General features: G+C 43.2%; 1 protein-coding gene across 1 annotated transcript in view; it reads right to left on the reverse strand.

Moving 5' to 3' along the window:
- Positions 1 to 1,916: 1,916 nt before the first annotated feature.
- Positions 1,917 to 26,653, reverse strand: part of htr4 (5-hydroxytryptamine receptor 4) — a gene marked incomplete at its 3' end in the record, with an annotated part of 126,740 nt that continues 102,003 nt past the window's right edge. The window contains exon 6 of the mRNA XM_084549967.1: positions 1,917 to 1,998. Within this exon, the coding sequence (XP_084406093.1) occupies positions 1,917 to 1,998 (82 nt within the window). The remainder of the gene's footprint in view (positions 1,999 to 26,653) is intronic.

Genomic DNA, 26,653 nt, shown 5'->3' on the forward strand with positions numbered 1-26,653 from the left:
TTTCTGGTGAGAGTCTAAGTTTTTATATCTGCTGTTCAGTGCCGAGAAGTCTTCAGATCAGATCTTTCTGTGAGCTCTGAATCAAACATTAAATCTGCTTTAATACCGAATAAGTCATCTAAAAAGGCTACAACGCATTGCTGAGCAATAAGGGAGTCTACTACTTTGCTGTTATGTTTTCCTTTTATGCCCACTCCTTCCAATAATACTGTGTGAACTCTAAGAGCATTTCTATCCATTTCTCTTCCTCTTATCCCCAATGCAAACTCCAGTGACACAGGATGCAGCGAAAAAGCCTAGGATTAAAGAAAAGACCAAAGCAGAGCTGGCAGCGAAACTACGAACTTCTGCATGAGATGCATGTGCAGGAGTGATCCGTTAACTCACTTTGACTTGTCGTCTAAAAGAAGATGTTTCCCCACAGCGGTTTTCAAGTGGCAACAGTATTAATTAATACTTTGTGGAGCGCTAACTGGTGACTAATCATGTAGCGAGATGTGGCATTCAGGGACCAACGAATCCCTGAATGCCACATCCCTGAATGAATAGAATCTCTGAATAAAGTGGTATGCCCGCCGAAGGGCAGAGAGGGGATAGTTTGCAGAGAGGTGGCAAGAAAACAGTTTTTGCATTCTGTGTTTCCATGAATATCAACAAAAGTGGAAATATTTCTGGTACATTCTTAATCACAGCGTCCAAGGCGAGCGGGGACGGAGGGAGTGGCGATGATGGGAGAAGGGCGTTTCATACACACTAACATCACGTTTGAGGACGCTCGCACTCAGGATCACCATAGAAACACACACCTCGAAAAAAAAAAAAAGAAAGAAAAAAGAAAACCCTGCACATGTAATAATCACACAGACACGCAACAGAAACAAGCTGCTCCCGACACCGTCACGACTCGGGATGAATCATTCACGAGCAGCTTTTAATACCTCGAGGTCTTCTAACTTCTTAGTGTGGATTCTTTTTTTTTTTTTTTTAAAAACAAGGGAAACAATCATAAAGACGAGAGCCTCGCGGAGCGATGGAGCAGCACTCTGTAATAATGCACTTGGACAGTTTGGGTCAAGGATTTAACGCGGCCTTGCAGCCACGTTTTTCTTTCAGCTTAGTGAGGATTTAGCAAAGCAGGGAAGCTTCGACCTGGAGACGAATGGGCTCTTCCAGCCTGGTGTCGAGGTGAAGACACCGAAACTTTAATGTGATGCTTAGCAAAAAAAAAAAAAACATAATAATAATATATATATATATTGTTCTAAACTCTTTTCTTGAATATCACAGCTCATGTTTGCCAATGGTCATATTACAAGGAACAACCTTCTTAAATCTATAGTCAATCTCTCAGATTTTTTACTGGGAAACAAGAGGGAGCATCATACACAGTAATAATCCAAAATAGGTCCACTGCATGTGTATCAAATAGCTTTGGCAACATAATTTACTTCCACGACTCCCCGGCGCAGTCATTATTAATCTCATGGTGTCAAATTCCCCTCCGCCAAAGCTGCCGGTTCTCCACAGGACGAACCGGACTTCACAGGAAGCAATCAGTGGGGCCTCTTGATGGGATCGCAGTTGAGTTCGACTAGGCCAGCTCAGTCTCCCTGGGCCTGCAGACAAAAAAGCAGCAAGCAGAACCCTGCAAGCTGGTTTTCATTCCAGCCCCTGGCACCTCAAGAGACCATGGGTAAAGTTTTGGCTGAGCTCCCTCGATCTCCCTAAGTCCATCCAGGGCTCTGATTTGGAGCTCTGCTGGATTTGTAGCATCTTTGTGGGATTTGAGGCTCCGGATGTGGGGAGGCTGCTGCTGACTGCTGCTGCTGCTGCGGTGTGTTTTCCCGTCGATTCTGCGGTGACGTCGTGAGAAGCCGAGGCCATTGGAGATGCGACTGTGGAATCGTTGTTGTTGGTCACAAGGTGGACTCGTGGGACTCTATGTGCAGAGACTTCTTCTCCTGCTCTGTGTGGTTCCCGTTGTGAAGGACAGAATACCTGTGAGAAGCAGAGAAGAGGGAGAGTGGAGGGAAAGATGAATATGTGAAGGAGCATTCTATAAAGTGACATTTGACAACCATAAAACACATCATTGGTGGTTTCTCCATTGGCGAGATGGTGCAACAACATTTTTTTCCAACACAATGTTTGTCTAGCTAGTGACAGTCACTGTTGTAGAGTTTGTGTGCCTCTGAATATCATCCAGTCAACATTAAGTTGTGTTCTATGTTTAAATTCGAGCCCACCCCCTTTAGGGCAATTTCCATATGGCTGCAAATCACCAAGATCATTCTCACAGACACACACATATTAAGGCAGTTCTTTTTTTGTCTTGAAACTGCAGATGGTGCAATGTGATCTCAATAACTTTCAGAAAGCACTTGCACTGACATGCTTCTGTTAGCCAGTTAGCGAGCAATCAAGAGCAGGAGCACTTTCTGCGGAGAGGGATCCAGGACTGTCAGGGATATGTCTGATTTCAGTGAGAGGAGAACTGATCGCTTTGCTGCTTTGGAAAAATGAAAATGTAATTTAAATATAGTAAATTATCCCAATGCATTTTCGTTTATATCATGTGCAGTGATGGAACTGCAAGTGTTTTAATCTTAGTCTGTATATAAATATGGACCAAGCGTCGCCACTTCCTCACATTGACCAAACTGACACACTTCCTCCAGACTCATTCACGTTTTCGTTTAAGAAATACTACGGTCTGCTCTACCTCCACCAGTTACAAGGAAATGATGGATTATACACTGAACTTTTTTTTTTTAACAACTCTCACGGCCTCACAAGACATTTTACAGAGCGGTTGGCTTGACAACTGGTGGTCACCATTATGCCACATCGTGTTTCTATAGCATCAAATAACAAACTAAAACAAAACTTACCCAAACAATTGACATTTGAACATGCATCAACGTTATATTAACTACCTAAAATGATAGAAACTTTGCTTGAAAATAATTATTTGACGTGTATTTTAGTGTTTTAGTTTGGCCCAAGTCCCGCCCACTAACATGGAGGAGGTGGAACTTATGACCTATACTGCAGCCAGCCACCAGGGGGAGCTCTACTTGCTTTGGCTTCACTTTAGAGGAGCTGTTCCACCGTCCATCTTTATACTGTGTAAGATTTAAATTCATTGCACATTTTCACTTCTTTAAATGTACATGTGCTGCACCTAAAATTAAATATGACTGACTGAATCAGTAGCTGCTGTTACATCGAAAGTTGCTGAACTAATTAATGAAAGCCATCTAGTGGTTACCGGTGGTGTTGCTGCCGGAGAGAAACAATTGAAAAAAAGCAATTGTTAAATGCGATGTGACGATTTCTCCTTAGCATGCTGTTAATTTACCCATTGAACCTTAGACATCATGTCAAGATTGACCGACATTACCTACACTTTGACAGGAGCTGCCACTGATTCATCACAACCCACTAAAGTGTAAATCTATATTGTAAACCTGTGTTTGCACAAAATGTCAGTCCTAGTCAGCATGAGCAGATTAACAAACTAATGGCATGTGCAACTTAAGTAAAAATAGTCATGAGGTCCAAGATTACGTAAACTGTACTGAGTTAAACGCTAATAAACAAAAGATGCACATAGCAGAACGAAAATGATGCACAAAAACACTAGTACTATATTTCCAGTGTGTAATTGGTTCAGGAAAACAGTAGAATGCCGACAAACTGAAATGACATCTGTGCGCAACAAGTGGTGCGGACAGGTCTTTTGGCAGCGAGAACAGCCCTCACTTGTGTAGACTACAGGCTTCACTGCATTTAAACGAAAGCAACGACCCTCTGCAGTACACATGCAGCCATACACATGTGTGCACGGGCATACGTCGAGTGAATTATGTACATTCTGCGTGCACACATTTGCGACAGTGTGTGTGTGTGTGTGTGTGTGCGTACTACAAAGGCCTCACCGCGGGCTAAAACCATTACGAGCTGTTTATACAAACACCCCGACCAAAGACACTTCCTGCTGCCAAACTGGCCGTGAAATGCACCTTCCAGACAGCCGCGAACATTTAGGGCTTTTCGAAAGGAAACAGGCTGCAGATTCTCGCCAGAGCAGAACCCAAAATTGCTGCCACATTGCGGGCGTTAACCCCCCGGCTGGCCTCACCGTGGTGCTGTGACTGTGGAAACTAAGATGTTGGAGAGTCAGGGATGCAGCTGGAAGCCTAGTGACAACTTTTAATTGATCTCTGACTTTATTAATCCCAGTAATTCATATGTTTTCAGCCATGCGGGAGCCCAACCAAGTCTGCTATAATCAAGCTATTACACATAATATAAATGATGTTTTGACTGTTTGTTGTGTGAGTTGTAAATAATCTTCCTGGATTTATAACTGTACTTTCATGGTCAACTGCCTTGTGCCTCTTAAGATAGAAGTAGAAATGATGCTACCACCTGTGAAGCTACGTTACAGCTAACCAAATGGGAATCCTAACAGTCAGTTTGATAACCAGTCGCAAAAAAAACACTGCAACAAGTTTTATCAATCAGTATTTTATTTTGTCACCATGTGGCTTTTGAGGGAATTTCTGCTACATCTTCAGCTAAAAATGTCCGCTAAAGAGTTCCTCGTTCATGTCGCAACCGAAAATATTGTTTTCTCTCTACTGATACCATATTTACTGGAGAGCTTGACAGGTGGCAGGTGTGAAAGTAAGAAAAGGTCGTCAACAAGTCACTGACAATTTTCAGGGAAGAAGATGGCAGAGCTTTTGCATAACCAGATATGAAAATGTCAGATATGAATATAATGAGAGATTGGTACCAGGTGTGAAAGTCGTGCAGCTGGAAGTGCAATGTGAGTGTAGGGACATGGACGGGGTGTGAATAAACTTAAACCAATAACAGACTGATTATGCATTTCAATTAATCCAATTTAATGTGGAAAATAGCTCTTCTTTTTTCTTTTATCGTTTCTTTTTCCCATTTATATTGTGCAGCTTTATGTCTGTGAAGATTCTCAGTCATCCAGGTCATGGTATATCCATAAAGCGTTTAAAAAAGGGCAACTGGACTTGTAGAGTTATTTGAGAAGACGTTTCTGTGGGAAGTTTGAGGTTTAAATAGGAAACTCTGTGGGTGACCCATCAGAAACTTAACGACCAGAAACTGGTGCAGCTAATTTCCATTAACGGTCAGATACTTACCTGTCGTTGAGGGGGGACTGTTGGTCAGTGTTTGTCCCTGTCCTCTTCTGGTTGTTAACAGAAACAGGTCAAGCAAGTTTCTGATGGGTCACCCAGAGAGTTTCTTATTTAAACCTCAGACTTCCCACCAGTCCCCTAGAACAGAGGTAGCTACTCGGATGAGTGTCGAAACGTCTTCTCAAAAAAACTCAACAAGTCCAGTTGCCTTTTTTAAACGCTTTTTGGATGTGCAATTTTATGTTTAGATTCATTTAAATGATTAATTTGAATATTAAAACATTCAAACATCCCTGAATCTGCAGCTGGCGTGGTATTGTAATCTGTTATCTGGACAGATGGTCATTAAAGACGTAATAAAAACACAATTTCATTATCTTCATTCTCTAAATTTGAGAAAATATAAATTAAACTGTATTAAGTCGTATAAAAACACAATTTCAACAACAGACTTTTGTTTCTATTTGTCCACATAAACGATATGAAATGCAAAAGGCTGTTTGGAGATTAAAGGTCTAATTTAAATCGACAGCATTTTGTAAATAAGAACAGAATGAAACTGGGTGAGAAGGCATCTCAGTGCAGAATATGAAAGCCTCATGTCAACATGAGCAATGTTTGACAACAGAAATCTGCACCGAAAGCGCCACACTGTGCTCATTTGAAAGCGAGCGTCCAAATTCATATGTGGATCAAATGAAAATGCGAAGCAGGACATGTGGCTGGACCCATCCTGTGTTTATTTGTGGTTCTGTTTGTACACAGCTGAGCCATCGGGCCAACTGGCAGAGCAGGAGACAGGATGGAGATTTGTTTAATGAGGCCAGGGGAGAAAAGAGAGGGAGAGAGAGAGAGAGAGAGAGTGGGGGACAGAAGGCCCGGATTACAAGCAGACTAAACATTTCTACATATTTTGGGCAGCAACGTGGCGAAAACATTCGTCTTGATGAAGTGCCCCTTTAGCCAGACTTTTAATGTGCTCAATAGCGGAGGTTGACATCTGATGTTCCTTGTTTTAGAGAAGGAAAGCAAAGGGAGACTTTCTCAATGAAGATCAATACGCCTTAGGTTCACATAACAGAAAATATATGTAACACATCAACTAACCTTGTCGTCAGAATTCAACACTGCAACAATTCAAAGTGGATAAATAACATTTCATGTTTGCAGCTAAGTGTGAAATTTCACAACGGAGCGTGAAAACAGGCTAAAGGTTCAGGATGGAAGCCTATTGACTTACGACTACGACTTTAAATTGATCTTTAACTTTATTAAGTCATATGTTTTTAGAAAGGGGAAACAAGAAAAGCTGCTATTAGCTGGGAAAGCTAGGAAAAGCTATGACAAGCCATCAGAGCCGGCCTCCACTGATTGATCCTGATGAGTTGATCTGCAGTTCATCCATTCTAGACGATCGTGTTGTTGTGGAAATATTTGTGAATTTGAATGTTCTGATTAGATTAAGACGTCTCTTCTTGTTCACTGGTTCAGGATGAACAGCCAATCAGAGCGATCCTTCTGACTGACTTGTTCCACCCTCGATTCAATATGTCGAATTGGCTAAAAGAAAAAGGTCACGCAGAGGTCCGACCGGTGCCAACGGTGCGGGACACGTGGCCAACAACTAGGGACACAGATGCCACGAGAGTTTGACCGCCAAAAGATTTAATCTCACAAGCTCTCACTAAATTTTGCCAAATGATCTTTCCATATTGGACATAAACATGTGTTAGCTCTTACATTGCTAACATTGTAGAAAGCAATACATAAAATACATTTCTGTTAGGATGCATTGACTTTTAGGAAAATCGGTTTCTGGTTCAAGTGGTTGGGCTACTCCAGTATTACAACATGATTACTGTGTAGAGTAGAAGAGTCAAAAGTGAAACCGCTTCACATATTCATAGATGTGTGCATGCAAGATGAGGCAAAGGTGAAGAGCTGCATCCATAACAGATTGTTTGATGAGCAGAGATGAGTTTTTCAAGCATGTCGTCAGAAAACATTGGGCAGGGAATTTCTTTCGCCTCCGGGCGCCGTAAGAGAGCCGGCTTTCGGTTTATAACGCGGTAAGAAATCCGAAAATAGTACAGCGAGCCCGGAAACGGAGAGCACTACCGTGCACACAGAAGCCATCTCTATTTCCAGACGACTACATATGAAGTGTTTGTTGTTTGCGTGATTGACAGGAGGAGAAATATATATTTACTGCAGTTGATGAAATTTTGAATCATCCACAAGCGATCAAATCTTCCACTTGTGCGGCCGACGGGCTGCCAACGCCGCCCGCGCCCCCCTCCTGCTCACACTCTGGCTTGATGACCACTTCAGGTCTCTCTCCACTTTCTCTAATCACAGACTCGGCCTCTCTCTCTCTCTTTCCACTGCTTCTGATGGTCCCACTCTTTCTGTCTGAAGTGCAACATTTGATCATCACAATCAGGAAGCTCTTTCCTCCTTTCTTTAGTTTTTTTCCTCCCACCGCGCCGCGTCAGGGGTCTGTTTCTGGCCAGGTCACCACCCACCAGGACGGCGAGCGGCCTGCCACTTGAAGCAACGACGCCCGACGGGAGAGACGAGAGCCCCGCAACCCACTGTGACGCTGATGAAAGGGGGGGGTAGGGGGTCCCGCGGGGGTGGAGGAGGAATGGCGATAAATACGAGACGAATATAAGAGGATGGAATTTGAATCGAAAGGAGATTGCACAGCGCCGAGCTAACCAGAGTGAAAGAGAGAGGAGGATTTTATGAGTTATAAGTTTACACCCATGAGGGAAGTTTGCCTGTAGCTCAGCAACAAAAAGGAAAAAATATGCAGCCTGGAGAAGAGCGGTGTGACTTTCTGAGATGTTTAGAGAAAAACAAATACATATTATACATAAAGCCCACTACTCTGACCTTGAAGGAAGATTTATTCGGAGTCCTGGGCAGGCAAGCGAGAGCACTGACGGGACCTCAGTGTAAAACAAATTACAGCAGGTTTAGTGTCAGCGCCTCAATCGCAGTAGCAGCGAGCAAAGTGTTGTTTTTATGGGTGGTTTCAAAGATGAGAAGAGATGGGACAAGAAGAGGAGAGGAGAAGGAAACCATGAATAAATGAATACAAAAAATAGCTCGGGAAGATTTACGACCTGTTGGCCGGTGAACAATTGAGTTCATGCAACTTGACAAAACGAAAGCATTCATTTCTGTCAGCGCAATTTTAAGTTTGCTTTTAAATCAAAAAAGAAATAAGAAACCTTTTTATTCTGTAGTCTGAAACGAGAAAGAGAACGTTAATATTAGACTGGAAATCTATGTGAACTCTTGATGTGCTGGTTTCTCTCTGGTTACTGGAATAAATCCCTTCTCTCTGAGCATGTCTGCTCCACGTGGGGTAAACATCATGTGAGGAGTTTCCAGGAGGGACAGAAACATGGAGGTAGAAAAACAACTAGTTGTTGAAACAAGAAGCTGGAATCCATGTGGACGGCAACGTTGGAGACGCGGAGACATCTCGGTTCATCTTCTTCTACTTCTTCTTCTTCTTCTGTGATATTAAGAGCAGATTTGATGCACCACTGTGGGCAGAACCATTTTGCACGTGTCAGAAAATGTATATTCTGATTTAGATCACTTTATTTAGCATCCACGTAAATCTTTGATCAGACTAATTCCATTCGGGTTAAGGATTTTTTTCCCCATGTAAACGTAGCCAGTGAGGAACCACCCTGCACCTATTGAGGATTCTTACTCTCTTATTCTATCCTCACGTTTCCTCAGAGGCCATACAATGGTTTCCCTATTTGCCAACGTGTTCTACAAGCAGAGAAAAGTAGCCCACTGTGGGGTCTACTGTGTGGAGATTCAGTGCAAACCAGATAACACATGATGCTTCAAACCATCTCCGTGAACTGAAAGTTCAGCTTTGAATTCAGTACATCAGAGTAAAGCCCAGCCAAACATGTTCTAGCTGTGCAAACCAAACATGACGTTTTGTCCTGCAGTGCCTAAAACAAAGCCAGGTGAGACGCGCACCGGCTCCTCTGAGCCCGGCTTCTTGCGCATATCACAGCTGCTCTGCTGATCAGCACATTAAACGCCACAGTCTTTTCCCCCTCTCCTAAGTCAACTTGCCTCGTTAGGATCTAATGACAGCCGGCCACCCCCCCGCTGAGCTGTGTGGGATTAGGCGGCACGGCGGAGCTCAGTTTTGCAAAGCGTCACTCGCAAAAAACTTTCTTCTCGTTTCCGTTGCTGCGATACCATCTGCAATTTCAAGCTTAGCTTCAGAGACAGAGAAGGAGGGGAGGGGGAGGGGGGTGTCCATTACAACCCCAGCAAGGCCCTTCTGGGTTCATAGCAGGACGCTGCGTCAGTGTGCAGCCGTATCAAACTGGATGTTATTTTGAGTTTTATTCCAAAGTTTTCTTCCTCCTTGATAAGATCATTGAAGAACCTGTACGATCAGTAAGAGAACAGCAAACAGGAACACGACACAGTCAACATGATTGACTAAAAGAAAACACATATTTTCATATCGCACTGAATTCTGCTCACCAACTCCTTTCCTCCTCATCTTTCTACTTTCTCTGCACCAGCGAACTTTTACAGAACTTTGGGTTTTTGACTTTCAGAGGCTCTCAACACACTTTCTGAAAAGCGTGCACCCTGCAGCGGCTGTGCCCCGGCTCTCCTTAACAAGAGTTAACGTTGGATTCCAACAACCACCCAAGGATTGTGAAAATAAAGTCAAAAAGCATTAAAATATCTATAGAAACGTCTAAAAACAACCATCCCCGTGGCACGATCCACTTCTCTGCTCGGCTGTTGCGCGGTGCTCTCAAATATTTATGGTGATATTGCAGCTCTGTCTGTGAGTTGATGTGCAAGCGCAGACGTTAAGCGTCTCCAGAGCTGGAAGGTTTTCTTTATGTCTTCTGTGCTCATAAAATACTGACTTAGCTAGCCGTAAAATAGCAAAATAAGACGCAAAATAAGACGCAAAGTCACAAGCTTTTTGTCTCTTGCCAGGTTTAAAACAGAATGTGTTGCCAGCAAGTGCACTTTGGATTACCGTAATCACAGCAAGGTGTGTGCTTCAGGAAAAATTCCAACAGTTTCTGAAAGCGGAGACGTTGCACTTTACAGTCAATATAGTGGCATTACGGTATTCTCTCCTGGATGGTTACTACACTCCATTACACTACAGTAAACCGTAAATAATGCTCAGATACCGGTAGTTCCAGGTATTCTGGAAAGATCGGCAAAAGCACTTACTCACAGGATATTATTTGCTCTTTGTAAATACTTTGTAATTTACTTTCAAATGAGCAGTTGTTTGGAGGGATTGTGGCTCAGCAGCATGGCCGTCCATCAGTGAGTAACTGTGAATGAGTGGCTAATTGTACATGTCGTCTTGTTGAATAAATTCAGTCCATTCCCCATCTTAAGAACAAAAGATTTTCAGTTTTTCAGTCCTGGGAGACACAAGGAGATCACCCAGCATGTTCTCACGACTGCTCTCTGCATCTCTGCTTACACAGTTGCTGTATTAGCTTCGCCTTCCTGCATAATTATACAGCACATGCTAAGATAACAGGATAGCACATAATGACAGATATCCCCTGCGGTAATTCTAACAATGAAACTACTCTGGAGGTCATTAGATAAATTTCCAAATTGTACTTTTTCCCACAACCGTGACTCTGCACATTAAAAGTCTTTTTTTTTTTTTTAACTGTGCAGTGGGTCAGGTAACGGAATAAATAACCCTCTCTCTGTTGAAACTTTAGGGAACACAACTGAGTGAACTCTCAGAGAGGCTGGAGGCGTACCGAGCCGACCTGCAGCGCTGAGTCTGAAAACACCGAACCTCCTGCTCCGTTCGTCTCAGAACATTAGAACTGGCTTCAGCCTTGGACAAGACCACCGAGGCATGAGGCGGGGGGAGTACGCGAGGAGGCCCGTGGGGAATTCAGCATGACACACATGCATGCGTGTCTGGGTGCACGTGAGTGTGCATAGCATGTGAGCGACACACACACTCATCACAACGTGAGTGTGGGAGGTAGATTCTTAAGGAAAGAAGCTGTGTCAAAAACACAGGAGTGGAGCGGTGCAGGCCTCTTGGTCAAAGGGTGTGTGCTTGTATCAAAAATGTGAGTTCTAGGAATAGAGTGGGTGGTGCTGCTGGCTCTCTGCAGATCAGAGGTTTGATTATTTCTGGATGACTGACATCTGCAACGCAACATTCCTCAGCTAATTGCTTACATGACTGGAATGCGTAGAAATCACCACAGTGTGTTTGTGTTTGTGTGCAAGTGCACATCGTTTGTGCCACACCTGCATGTAAGTTGCATATTCTCAGGGCTTCGTGTGCAAGAATTCGGGCTCTTATAGCAAGAAAAAAATAATATTTTTCACTTATATTTTAATGCATCCTTTCATTGAAAGTCCTTGCAAACCAGAAAGTGTTTCCTCTCCAGGTTCCCTCACTGGTGTGGCAGGAGATTTTTGTTTATGGAAGACAGTAGCTGCTCTATTCATATTACATGTTAGAGAGTAGAGATGATTAAAGCTACATTTAATAACTGGATAGCTATTTAAATCATGCAAAAGATTCAAGACCTTATGTCCAAAACCTCACCACTGCTCAGTATGCTATCCACACTACAGTACAGCTCAAATCCATAACAACATATTATTATTTTTTTGCCCCAAAATGGAAATGTACCTTTTTGGAATGAATCCCTTTTTGCTTTCACATTGCTGATTTGATGTTCATTTATGTCTTCCCGGCCAACCAGTCGGTTTGGTTGTCTGGGCAAATGAGATCCTCCTCCACTGACAAAAGAGTTTTTTTTTGTCTTTATCTGAAGGGAAAAGATTCACACTGACACGCCATTAGGCTGCAACGCCCACGAGGAGATTGCACAGAAGATTGCACAGAATACGAGCGGAGGGCCGAAAGGCATCAGCCCGACTCCGGGTAGCGTGAAGAACTTAACGGGTCGAGGTTCAGCCAGGGTGGAGGTTCAGCCTGGAGCTGCTCTGTGCTTATTCTACCGTACTTTGTCTTCTACTTCCAAACTTCATACTTTATAATCTCTATTGTCCAAACACGTAAATAGAACGATATCCCACGTTTCTAAGAGAATGAGCCATAGCATGAAACTGTTGTGGTATTATATCTGAAGGAGACACCCTGGAAGGTTATGTTCTGCAAATAAGTCACGTTACGTCTGATACTTGAGTGCATTGTGCCAATAATATTTATATAATATATAATAAGTGATGTCGTAAACACACTCTTTCAGTTGCAGTTAAGTACTTCTACACTTGTCAAGTATTCATTCAGTACTATTTCCCATGCAAAAGCACAACAATGGACAAAACCGGCAGTCGTTCATAAACAAAATGTTCTATTCGTCGTAGCTGTAGACCACAGCACTTAAGATTGTCAATCCTGTTATGTTTTGCATTTGAATTTCTTACAGGCGGTTTAGGCCGTAGCTATGGCGACAGCCCAGACCCTAACGTCGCAGCCTGACGTGCACCTCCCCACAAATGTAACTACGCACCATGGCGACGCAGAGCACAAGAGCTGTGATTGGTCCACTTTAGTATTTCCGGCTGCTTCTCCATCTCTGCAATTTTTGAGTTGATTGTTTTGGATCAATAAAGATGGAACACATGGAGGAAAGGTTAACTGAGGAGGTTCGGCGATACAAACATTTGTACGACTCGTCTTCGGTGAAATTTCGGCGAAAGTTTCAGTCGACATTGTTGAAAGTGAAGCAGGAAGTAGAAACAAAAATTAACCCGGCTGGCAAAAAAAGACACAGCACTGACTACCGTTTGGGTGGTGCTGTTACAGAGTGAACCAGACTGACAAGCACACAAGTATAAATGGCTCGCATCAGCCTCGGCTACGTACGTAGGTTACGGCGTCTAGTCCAGCAGTACTACATATGAGCCTTTACTTACTGTATGTCATTAATTACACCAGTATCATTTCATATTTCATGCAATTCTGTTGGTTAATGCATCTTTTCGTGCAGAAAAATAAAGGAAATATGTTCAAACTACAGCTGCAGTGAACAGTTTGAGCTTCTACAATCACTCCCAGATACCCAGATACAGCTGATGGTTTCCAGCCCAAATGCTCTTCAAAAACCACCAGAAATCACACAGAGCCGCCCGAAATATTGGATCGATATTAGTACTCTGACCACCCAGAGTGCTTACACAAGTGTAGCCTATCTTAAATATCAACACAGTCGAATCAAAGTAATCATCCAGCAACAAACCGCAGCAGTCAGCCACCACAACTACTCACACGTAGTCCGCCGATGCACATGGAGCGTCTCGACTCTCTATTAAGAGGCATCTCAAACAACTGCGCCGACCGCCGGTTGCATGTGAAGACAGTCTAATGAAACTATAATAGGCGTCGCGCACAAACACACAGGCGTTGCAGAGTTTGTGAGAAGAACAGGCTCTGCTGTCTGTAGCAGTCTGAGTGACTGAGTGCCTCATAAAGGAATAAATGCACTTTGGTTTGGTTTCAAAGCAGCATTATATAGTAATCAAAAAAAAAAAAAAACGGCAAAATTATCCCAAATCAGTCCAAATTTTGCTCGACTGCCTAGCAAAATAAATTTAAAAACCACCCAGTTGGACGTGAAGCGGCAGGCTGCGTTTAATGCGTCATCAAGAGGTAAACTCATTACAGTCGCATACCCAGCAGGGATCCCAGCAAGAGCAGAGCATCCACTGTTCCTGTACATTGAAGGGAAGGATCTATAAATTGAGTATATACGTCACTCATTCATTCATCTTCTGTAACACAGACGCTTACATGACCTGTGAAGGGTTGCGCGGGGGGGCTGGAGCCTTTCCCGGCAGGGTACAACCTGGACAGGTCTCCAGTCTATCACAGGGCTAACACAGAGAGACACTCACACCTACGGCCAATTTAGAATCACCAATGAACCTAACCAGCATGTCTTTGGACGGTGGGAGGAAGCTGGAGAACCTGGAGAGAACCCACGGAGAACATGTAAACTCCACACAGAAAGGAACCAGTCGTCCGATGGATTCAAACCTAGAATCTTCTGGCTGTGAGGCATCAGTGCTAACCACCACACCGCTGTGCCGGCCCAAAACTGCAGTTCCTCAAATGACCACTTGTGCCTGGTCTATGCATCAACAGCAGTGCATTTTGATCAACTTGGTCACTGTTGCCCATAAAGTTGGAATAAAAAGATGAAATGATTGTGACAATGAGTGTCTAAAAAGAAAAAAAAAGAGTTTGTTGTGTAGGTTGGTCTGGCTTCCAGGTTGGATGACACAGTATCTCAGAAAAATCCAATGGATGGAGTAAATCCATTGGGAACAAAGATCTGATGTCCCAGGACAGCTGATGGACAGCTGCACGGTCACACACGTCATCTGTGCAACCGTGGAGTTGAACTTGTTTACAGCAAACTAAAACGTGCCCCATGAGGTAATCATATTCTGACAAGAACCGGCTGCACCGGGCGAGTCAACAACACCGTCATCTTTCGTTATCTCAGACTTCAAACATTCAGTCATTCACAACAACAACGACAAGAAAAAAAAAATGCTGGATTTCAATTGGATGCACATTTTTGTTACAAAAAAGCCCAATAACACCTTTCAGTCCAGCTGTACTGGGTATTTTATGAAAGAGTGTTGCAGTATCACAGCACGTCCTCGCTTTGTGTTTGCGATTTTTAAAAGCAATGTTTGTCTTCCTTTCTGTACGACCGGAGATAATCTCAACCGTCTATTTATCAGAAACCTTTTAAAACGTGCTGCTCGGTCCCACGATGACGAAGCTAGGTAAATTGACTGTAAACACTCGCTTTGAAGTGTTTTTGTAAATATTTCATGTCTGCCACGCTCCCCTTGGATTTGAAATCTCCGTGACTGATCATCCCCCACGTCAAAGACCCGTCGAGCATTTCTGTGTCGTCAGGGCTCGGTCGGAGCGAGGCCTCGTGTTCATTAGCGCTTCGCTCGTTCAAAACCTCAACATTTATTTAGACAAAGCCTTTTTAAATAGAGAACAACTTAAAGCAGGTTTTTTTTGATTCACTTAGGGCGGTTTGGACAAGCTGCTGTATACACACAGTGCTCCGCAGAAACATGATCACCATTATGTTGCTGCGCCGTCATTTGAGCCACTCTCACTACAAAAATACTTAATCTCTGCAGTTTTTCCAGCCCGTTGTTAGAGACAGGAGTCAAATAAAAGAGAGGAACGTTCTGCTGTTGCATACGAAGGAATGATTGAATGCGTAATTCTATTTCATGACTGGTAATTCACATCATTTAGATGCTTCAACAAATGAAAATCTTGATATGCATAGCCACCAACGCCGTACTGTAGAGTTACTGTACCTGCAGGCAGCTTTATAGCTGTGATTCTTCATAGATTCATGAAGAACTTTGACAGCAGTCATGGTGGTCAAGTGGTAAGGTGATATAACGGCAACCAGACTCAAAATATGAGTCACCGCATAAAGCCTGCCAAACGATTTGACTGGCCAGCATCATCAGTTTTCAGCAGAGAGACTCCAGGGCAGAGAAGGTTGGTGTGGCTTCCAGGCAATGATCAAAACCTTGTGCAATTAAACTGAAATATGAATTACACCTGAAATTAGTCAATATAGACTATAGATTTGTGAATATAAATGCGCAGTAGTGATTAGAGAGGTGCTTAGAGACCTTATAGTTTGGGACTCTGAGGTTACAGACACACATCTACCCTGCTGTGCCATGACGCTTTAAGCAGGAAGTTGACTAATCACTGATCATGTGACAATAACAACATGGACGCATCCTAGAAGACAGCTGAGGAGTCCAGTGGGTCTTTGCAGTAAACTAGCAGCAGTTCATCAAGTGTGTGGAAATACAACTAGAGTACTACTGCAATGCATCTGAAAAGGCTAACGCTAACGCTAGCAGAGGAATGGTCCAAATCCTCTGGAGAGCAGTTAGTTAACAACTTCACCAAACTTCCTGTGGTAACAAAGAGAAGGAGGGTGCACATGAACTATTTGATAAAGTTAGTAGACCTTTAGCTGCTACACTATCCCATCTAACAACACGCTGTGGAGTAGTATTAAATGCTACTGATGGTGCTGAGGTGCTGCATGTTTTTATACAGGCTATGCATATCTGCAGCTCACAGTATGTAGCACATGAGCTGTCTGTTCTCAGCATATGTATTCAGGTAAACAATATAGATTTAATTGTTGCAATGCATTACTTTCTACTGTGTCTTTATCAGTGTCGTAAGCATAAAAAACTCTGAAGTCGTGCAGCCCCTAGTGCAGAATCAGAGAATGTTCATAAGAACCCTTTAGAACGCAGTCCCCTAGAGTGTGGAAAGCTCAGACCTATGTTTTTCATTTAGGTATGAGGACTTGTTGAGCCGTAATCAACTCTGGCAGATGTAAAACGATCTCCACATATGCACATTTCAGCCACTTCAGATCTCTGTGTGAGACGCAGAGGATAGTGGATATTGGAGAGTGAAGAAAAAAAAAAGATGTCCTGCCAAGCTGAGCGTTCTACCTGGCAGGGGAACAAATGATAAAAAAAGCATTTCTGTAGCGCAGAGTCCCGTGAGAGGGGGGGTATCTTCATATTTACGTGATGCTCAGAAAGAAGAAAATAAACAGAGGTCCATAAACAGACGAGGGGTAATCATGAATGAAAACCTCAGAGAGACTCAGTGTGTACGTGCATATTGGTGCATAAGGATTTCTGTGTGTCCCGAAAAGGAGGGAACAAATAGATTCCGGCTTTTTCATTTCACGTTGAGCAGATCAAAAGAACTCAAATCCGATATAGGAAGAAAACAAAACTTATATCTGCGCCCCCGCACAAGGTCTGAGGTGAAGCTGCCTTTGTGCACGCTGCCACCTACCTCGGCCACGGAGGTACTCCTGACAGCGTGCAGAGTTTGATTCAGCCACCGAGACGCCCCCACCGATGAAAAGTTCAAATCAACTTTAAAAATGTCACGGCTGACCTTTCAGAGTGGCAATAATTGACGTTGTTGCTGTGCTTGATGTGAGCAGGCTGTTTTGAGTCCCAAAAGTAATAATTCAATAATGTGAGACGGCAAAGCAGCAGCTGACTGTATGTTGTCAGAGTGGAGGCGTCGGAGACGATGCTCCGGGCTGCTGATTACTGGGCGATGAGCTAAGTACAGGGATCCAGGAAGATTATGTCCACGCTCTGGAGTCGACGGGGCTCAGCATCACGTAGCTCGAAAATCAACCTACACCGATCAGGCATAACATTATGACCACCTTCCTAATATAGTGTAGGTCTCCCTTGTGGTGACTCATCAGAGAATGGACATGGGCCTTCTGAGGGTGTCCTGTGGTGTCTGGCATCACAATGTTGTTAGTGAAGGGGCCTTTGAGGGGAGTTTGAGATCTAGTGAATTGGGGTGGGGGTGCCTGGTCTGGTCTACGTGAGTGCTACATGTCTAAGTAACATCCACACCAATGAATGCCAGGTCCAGAAGTTTCCCAGCAGAACACTGAACTGTCACAAGATGGTTTAAATGTTGTTAACTTCTCCTGTCAGTAGTCATAATGTTGTGGCTGATCGGTGTATAGTGGCGGTAGTGCATTATACGAGCAGCAATAGAAGTGGAGTGAAAAAAAAAAGCATGCAGGAATTGGTTCAGTTTATTCAAATTAAATGCAAATTTAGATTTGAAAAGGTTCCTCAGATTCAGTCTGTCAAATGTCGCCTTTAAGATTCCCAAAAGTCTCTTAACTTTCATATAACATAATATAAATATAGTTTTATATCAAGGTTTAGAATTACAATCATCCAGTTTGTTAATATTAGCTCTTTGTGAGTCCTGGCTGCTCTGATTACCTCTTATTTGGCCACTTATGTCTTCCACCTGTCCCCTGATGTTTCAGATTCCCTCTTTCCTTGCCCCGCCCTGATGTGTTTCACCTGTTCCTCATTAACCTGTGAATATAATCTGAGCCTTCAGCCTCCCTGTCTGCCAGATCACCTTTGTACATTGTGTTGACTGTTCCAGCATTTCCCTCCAATGTCTAGTTCTTGTTTTTTGTGTGTGTGCCCTTTTATTTTCACCAACTTGCTCTTTTCAAGTAAAGATTTAACTTTAATTTAGGGCTGATAACATCTCAAAATCTTTAATCATGAGGACGTGCATCAATGCAAATTAATCACACTTTTTATTTGTGTGTTTTAAATGTTCTCGGATGAGATATTTTCAAGCCTGTGTCATATCTATGAACATGAGCTGCTCAGAAACCTCTCCACTCAGTTCATTACTCAGTTCACAGTGAGAGTAAATGGAAATAACTTGGTTCTTGGATTTCGATGCTGAGCTTGTCGTCTAAAAGCTTGTTGGTTTATGTATCCGTTTCAGCTCATTCAACTTTGCTCGCATTCTTCTTCTTCATCTTCTGCTTCTTTTATTATTTACTACGACCACACATCCGATCCTGATTGCCTGATTCCACAGCTTCCCTGCTGCACTGATCACTTCCTGATTTCCCACAGTTCTGTTTGGGCTGAGGTCGCAATAACACAACGTGTGAGAGTTAATTGTGCGTTGAAAAGTTAGTGGAATTCGTGTTAACGCGTTATTTGAAGCGCTGCCAGCCTCTCCGGGTTTGTGAGTCCTTGCTCGGTCATTTCTCACAAGCTCCGTGCAGGAAGCTAAATGATGATTTACAAACTCTGTAAATTTGTCTTATTTTAGTGAAGAATTAGGCTCAGTTGTTAAATATTGGTCAGTTTTCAAAATGTCTCTTCAATACAAAGGTTTTGTAGATATTTATGGTTTGTTTCGGTGAGTAGAGGCTGAAGAAAAGTTATCAATCCTGCACTATTTACTGCAAAACAAAATACACCAATCAGCCACAACATTAAAACCACTGACGGGAGAAGTAAATAACATCGACCATCTTGTGACAGTTCAATGTTCTGCTGGGAAACTTTTGGACCTGGTGTTCATTCATGTGGATGTTACTTAGACATGTAGCACCCACCTAGACCAGACCAGGCACCCCCACCCCATAGCAATGACACTCCTTGATGGCAGCAGCCATCCCCAGCAGGATGCAGCCTGACACAGACACACACACAAAAACACTTTAGGAACAACTAAAAAAAAAAACATGAAGAACAGCACAAGGTGTTGACCTGACCTCCATATTCACTAGATCCCAAACTGATCAAGTATCTGTGGGATGATCGACAGAGGCTCCTCCCCTCAAAGACCCCCCCACTAACAACATTGTGTTGCCAGACACCACAGGACACCCTCAGAAGGCCCATGTCCATTCTCTGATGAGTCACCACAAGGGAGACCTGCACAATATTAGGAAGGTGGTCATAATGTTATGTGTATATCCACCTTTATAACTGTCTGGACCTTAATTAAGTTACCCCAACAGCAGGCGAGTGTTCTGGTTTGTGTTTTTGTGTGAATAAAAAAAAATGTTCTGTTACTTATATTTAAGGTCTTGGCCAGTTAGTCCATGTATACTGAAGACATTAGCAAAATACTATTCTTAGTCTCCCTGTAATTATTATTTTTTCCCCCTTATGACGACATCTAAGGTTATTTACCAGAAATATTACTGTGCTGTGCAGCCATGGACGCTAAGAGCCACATGTTGTGAACCACATATGAACTTTTTCTGCTGTATTTCTACTGTGTGTGTGTGTGTGTGCAGATGTGAGCCAGATGCATCCATGTTGTTTATGGTAATTGTTGTCTTTCATCTTCTCAGAGATGACGGAGTAGTGTGTGTGTGTGTGTGCGTCTCTGAGAGGAACAAACAGAGCAGAGAAGAGAGAGTTGAGCAGACGGAGAGAGGGTGAAGTCGGCGAGGCAGCGGCCCACACAGCGAGTCAATTCAATTAGGAAGTGAAAATCCTTCCTGACCGGTTTTAATGTGGTTACGGACTCTCAGACTGAGCTGTTCACTTCACCATGTGTCCGGTGGGTGTTTCTGTCGCTAGTTCCACTGCAGCGACTGAATGACAACACACTAGTGGTGATGGGATGAAGTATTAACCGCAAGAGAATCATTCCAGCCTGCATTAAATTAAACAATAAATCCAATAGCCACCTACTCCGATCAGGCGTAACATTATGACCACCTTCCTAATATCGTGAGAATGGACATGGTAATTCTGAGGGTGTCCTGTGGTGTTGTTAGTGGGGGCCTTTGGGTCATATGGGTTGAGGGGAGGATCATCCCACAGATACTTGATCAGTTTGGGATCTAGTGAATTTGGAGGCCAGGTCAACACCTTGTGCTGTTCTTCATGTTTTTTTTTTTTTTAGTTGATCCTAAAGTGTTTTTGTGTGCGTGTCTGTGTCAGACTGCATCCTGCTGGGGATGGCTGCTGCCATCAAGGAGTGTCATTGCTATGGGGTGGGGGTGTCTGGTCTGGTCTAGGTGGGTGCTACATGTGGGTGCTACACCCTAAACAGGCTGCAGTATGTCCAAAACTCCGCTGCAAGGCTACTCACCCGCACCAGGTCCTGGGATCACATTACTCCCATCCTCCAGCACCTGCATTGGCTTCCTGTCCACTACCGCATTCAATACAAAATCCTTCTCTTAGTCTACAAATCCCTACACAATCTGGCCCCATCTTACCTATCAGATCTCCTTACCCCATACTTGCAATCCCGCACCCTCCGCTCTACAGACGCATGTCTTTTAACAGTCCCCACAACGCGTCTTCGCTCCATGGGTGACAGGGCCTTCAGTGTGGCAGGTCCTAAACTGTGGAATGACCTGCCACTCGTGATGCGCCAAAATACATGTATGTCCACTTTTAAAACTCAATTAAAAACATATCTTTTTAGCTTAGCTTACCTGTCAGCCCCCTGATCTCTACTTACACCGCCTCTTTTATTTTATTTTATTTTCCCTGTTTTTATCTGTCCTCGCTTTGTGCTCAGTGTACTGTTGTGTGTGTCTGGGGGTGTTTTTGTGTCTGGGGGTGTTTTGTGTTTCGTGTTCCTTGCCTATACCTACTTTGTACAGTGTCCTTGGGTACCTTGAAAGGCGCTTCTCTAAATAAAATGTATTATTATTATGTCTAAGTAACATCCACACCAATGAATGCCAGGTCCAGAAGTTTCCCAGCAGAACACTGAACTGTCACAAGATGGTCAATGTTATTCACTTCTCCTGTCAGTGGTCATAATGCTGTGGCTGATCGGTGGATGTACGACAGTGCAGGAATTGGTTCAGTTTATCCAAAACTGCATGCATACAACCAGAAATGAAACAGATTTGGATTTGAAAAGGTTGCTCAGATTCAGTCTGTCAAATGTTGCCTTTAAGATTTCTAAAAGTCTCGTAACTTTCATATAACGTAATATAAATCTAAAGTTGTGGCTGATCGGTGTATTACTTTGCTTTAGAGAACCAACTCCTACTTTTGTGAGGGCACAGCTGTCTCATGTCTCACTGAGTTGGAGGCTGGTTGGGTGTTGAAAGCAAACTAGACGTGATGCTTGAGAAAACAGAAAGGATCTTTGAGGTCATGCTCTAAAATCTTATCAACAGCAAGAAATATTTACTTGAAAGTAAGAAGCCAATAGTCACTTATGTCTATAGAGTATTATACAGAGTATAGAGTATTATATAACCAGCTTGTCTCTCTGACTCTGTACTCAATCCAGCGACTGACCCGTTCACCTCTCCGATTTACTTTTACCGTTATTCTCAAGCTAAATGGCAGCAATAATGTTTTCCATACAGATCCTATACCAGTATATACCCACTGGAAACAGCCTCCCACAGCAATAAGAGCCAGCATGCGTGGGCAGTGTAAATGAAAAACACACCATCGTATTGTTTAGGCGATAGAAAAGGCCTCTCCAGGGTTCACTGCACAACACGCTAAAGGCTTCTAGAGGTGGCTGAAGGCAACATCAACATACTTCAACATAGATAAGTGTGCAGAAAAAAAAAAAAGCACATATGCACATGGCAACACCTACGCTAATGCAAAATAGGAAAAAAAAAATACTGTAAAACTTGTGCACGGTGATTCAGATGACTGCGTTTAAACGCCGCCAGCGCCTGACTTCCATCTTTTGAAATAGTTTCTCTTATGTAACCAGAAAAACAAGCGATGTTTCCAGCTACTTTTATTCAATCTAACTCCCCGTGTTTCAGCTCTTGCAGGAAATGGCATGCCTGCATTGAAAGGCCGATTATATTTCATATCATTCGATTGTAAGACAGCGGCTGATATTCTTCCTCCGAGCTCTGCAGAGTCGGTCGACTTCTGCAGCATAAATAGCCTGAATTATGAGTGATCCCGGGCCCTGACAGGCCCCGTGACAGGAGAGTGCCACGGGCCGCCCCGCTAACCCCTGCGACGAACGATGTCAGTTGTCGGCTTCGGGTCTTGAATATTTAAAATTTGGGTAAGGCAGCACTCAGCACTTTTTTTTTCTGTCAATGGGAGAAGAAAAAGATGCCCGGCGTCTAAAAAAACAAGCTGGTGACTGGGACATGGCTTACTGCCTGACAGGCCGAGGAGACCGGAGATCAATAACCTCACTCCCACGCACAACTCCATTCACAAACAGTGAGTACTGACAACATCTGCACAGCTCAGCCAGACCACAGTCGTAACCCTTGCTTTGTCTTTCCTTCAAACATACTAGATGATTTCTTCATCCTCAAAGACGACCGTAGAGAGACTCCAAAGAGACATGAGCGCCCGTTCGACCTTTTGACACCAAAGTAGACGCCCTCCATATGGTCGACGCCGCTGGACCTCAGGTGGATGGTTAGCTGAATGCATACAGCAGTACCATTTAAAGAGCTATGACGACTTTCACACTAATAGCTCTGAAAATGGCGCTGCAATCTGCAACAAACCCAGCGGCCCGGCGGTCATAGCATAGTTGCCATTCGACGGGAGATTATGCAGAGAGTCGTTTTAAAAGGTGCACAGCAACGCGCTGCAAGGCGCTCGGTGACCACAGTTTAGCTGTAGTGGGGCGGTATCTTGAGGATTTCATGTCCCGGGAATTCATGTCAGGATACGACAAAAAAAAAAAAAGAAAAGCAACAACCGCAGAGCAGCAGAAAAAAAAAAAGTTTGTAAACATGTAAAAATGTCCTGCATGTCAGCAAATAGTCTGGAGAACAAAAAAATAAATCAGTTTTAAGTTTAAAAAAAAAAAACGGCCATCTGCACACAAACACACACATCTGTACCCGCCGTATGCTCTTTCTCAACTTCTCTGTGCACATTTGTCTGTAAATGTAATGGAAAGTTTCGGATCAGTTGTGCGTATCTGACATCTGCGTTTGTAAGCTGGATGCCAGATCGCCGTCCATCGCCCAAACTGTTTTCGCTGCAGAACGCTGGTCTGGAATCCATCCGTTGAGAACTGAAAGCGCTCCGGCAAAGATCAGCTGGGGTGTCGAAATTGTTTGGACAAGCGAACGACGTGGAGCTTTCCCTCGTTCCCAGTGCCGTGTAACCAGACTCGTATTGAGCTATGCCAGGCTGGCATAGTTTGTGCAGTTTGTTGACACTGAGATCTGACTGATTGGCCGCGACATAAAGCGGAGACCAGGCCGTCCACTGTGATGTTTAGGAAACTGGAGACGGGCTGAAATTCGGAGGAAATTGTGGAGAGCAGTGTCTTTGTGCTTGTTCAGTGTTTTCCTGATGATGCATGAAGATCAGACTTTGACAAATTCTGATTTATTTATTTTTTCAGCAAACTAGGACGCTGGTGGACACCTGAAGTCACATCACGTTGATGGGAAACCCTTCTGAACAGATTGCCTTGAAATTAACTTATAATGCACTTACTTTTGCAGTTAACAGATATGTAATATTGTCTCACTTTAAAGAACAAACAAATACCAAACCATGATATTTCTGTTTCATTTGTTTGATTGATTTCTTTATGTCTCCTTCTAGGACTTTCATGAAAGTCTACTGATGTTCTGAGTCATATTTATGCAGAAATGTAGAAAACTCTGAATGGTGCATGTTCAAAATTTTGATCTGGTCACTAAGTGGCTCTGAGAGAAAGGTATTTTGTGATGTTACAGTCCCGTCTGGACTACTGCAGCTCCACTGTTATGTGGTTTACCGGACAAATCCATCCATAAGCTACAACTGGTTCAAAACTCCGGCTCCATGAGTCACACCTGTCCTGCAGCAACTCCACTGGCTTCCTGTCAAATTCCGTATCACCTACAAAATCCTACTTCTCACCTTCACGGCCCCTCAGTACCTCACTAACCTGCTCCACAAATTCAGACCCTGTCACCTTCAAATCCCAGTTTAAGAGGAGTGACAGGTGATTTTTTTAGAGTTTATTGTTGATGACTTTTGGCTGTGCAGGTTTGGAAAATGTCTCCTGGTAACTGCTTTTGCTTTTTACTTCCGTTGCTTCAAATGCACAATTTGATTTCAGTTTGAGGAAGCTAATTTCATCTTTCATGATCGAGTAAATGTAGCATCGTGTGTGTGTGTGTGTGTGTGTGTGTGTGTATCTTGCAGACTTAAAAACCCCTCAGAGGATACAAACAGCTGTGTAATTAGACCCAAACGTTCATCCAGCAGCAACAAGTGGACCAGAGAGGAAAATTAAAAAAAATTAAATAAAAAGAATCTGCTGTCCTCCTGGTAACTCCTCCCAGTCTCTAACATCCGTCTAATCCTCTCCAGTTCTGTCTCATTTGCTTCCCAAAATGACACATTCTGCACGAAAGCCGTCTAAGCTGACGTCACCTTTCATCAGCGCCTTTCAGAGTCATCACAAATGATGATAATGAAAATGATACGGCTGGTTTCTGATCTGCTGTTGGACTGGAAGCTCGGAAAATTTGATACATAAAAATCTTGTCACGGGTTCTAGGAAGCTCTGCTCCATTATCTGTAACCCTCTCCCTGCATGTAGTATTCACTTAAACTCTTCAGCACTGCAGATTTTACAAAGTAAACAGTGAAAACGTGGTCTCAAAAAGCGTGCATCTCTTCTCTGCCGATGGCTGTTAAACCGCTCCTCAAGTATCACTGACTTTAACAAGAAAGCTGCTCTAATATTGATCGTAAACGCAACAAAATAGGTCGTAAACATGCATACCGTACGACTATAGAGTGAAATTATCTCCACTGTAATTTGACGGGAATGAGGGCACCCTCTAAATGTGTAAATGTACTGTGTTAACATGTAAATGTGGAGCATTAACGGTTTATATGCAAAACAAACAGTATTGAAGATAAACCGAACCAATTTAAATCCTTCGCCAGTGATTCATGAGCACTCGACTTTCTGGGATATGTTTTTTTTTTTTTTTTTTTTGCGCTGTTTGTTGAGGGAAGAAGATTAGAAAGCTTGTGCGAGCTCGGCTTTGATTTCTGCTCAGCAGCCTTCACCTCGAGGCGACACTCGTCAAGCACTTCTGTATTTATTTATTTATTTTTTTAATGTAAAGAACCTTCGGTTTGAAGGTTGTAATTTGAAGGTCAAAAAAAAAAATCTTATTATAAGAATGAAAAAAGATTAAGCTTGACCCTTCTTGGTGCTGATGCTCCACTTTCCATCAATTATTCCCAGATTCTGAATGAAATAAAGTTGTAAAAGCTCGCAAAAAATGATGTTTGCTGTAGAGCAGGGGCGTCAAACATGCGGCCCGCAGGCCAAAGCCGGCCCGCCAGAGGGTCAAATCTGGCCCACGGGATGAAAATTCCAAAGGAAGAGAATAAGAAGGAAGGAGGAAGAGAGAAAAGAGGATGAGGAGGAGAAGAAGGAGGAGATGGGCAAGGAGGAGAAGAAGGAAGAGAAGGAGAAGGATGAAAAGGAGGAGGAGGAGGAAGATAAAAATGAAAAAGAAGGAAGAAGAAGAAGAAAGCGCACCTTAGCTAAATTTTCTTATTTTCCCTAGAACAAAGGAAGAATCTGGATTTGTCGTCGTTATTTTTACAGCTTATCATTCTGTTCTGTTACTGGTCCGCCCCCTCTTGAGATCAAATTGGGCTGAATGTGGCCCCTGAACTAAAATGAGTTTGACCCCTCTGCTGTAGAGACGTAAAAAAAAATTAAAATAAAATAGCAACAATGAAGTGTACAGCTCCCCCTGGTGGCTGGCTGCAGTATAGCTCATAAGCCCCGCCCCCTCTCCATATTAGCGGATGGGACTTGGGCCAAACTAAAACTCTAAAGTACACGTCAAATACATTTTCATCAAAGATGGTTTCTGTCATTTTAGGTAGTTAAGTTTTCAGGATGTAACTTCATGATGATTGACAGTTGCCATTGACAACCACTCCATGAAGCGGAGGAATTTGAAGATTAGGAATAAAATAGTAAACCCAGCGTGTAATCCAACATTTGTTTGCGACTGGTGGAGGTAGAGTCGACTGCAGAAGGCAGA

Source organism: Chelon labrosus, assembly GCF_963514085.1.
Source record: "Chelon labrosus genome assembly, chromosome: 8".
Lineage (NCBI taxonomy): Eukaryota > Metazoa > Chordata > Actinopteri > Mugiliformes > Mugilidae > Chelon > Chelon labrosus.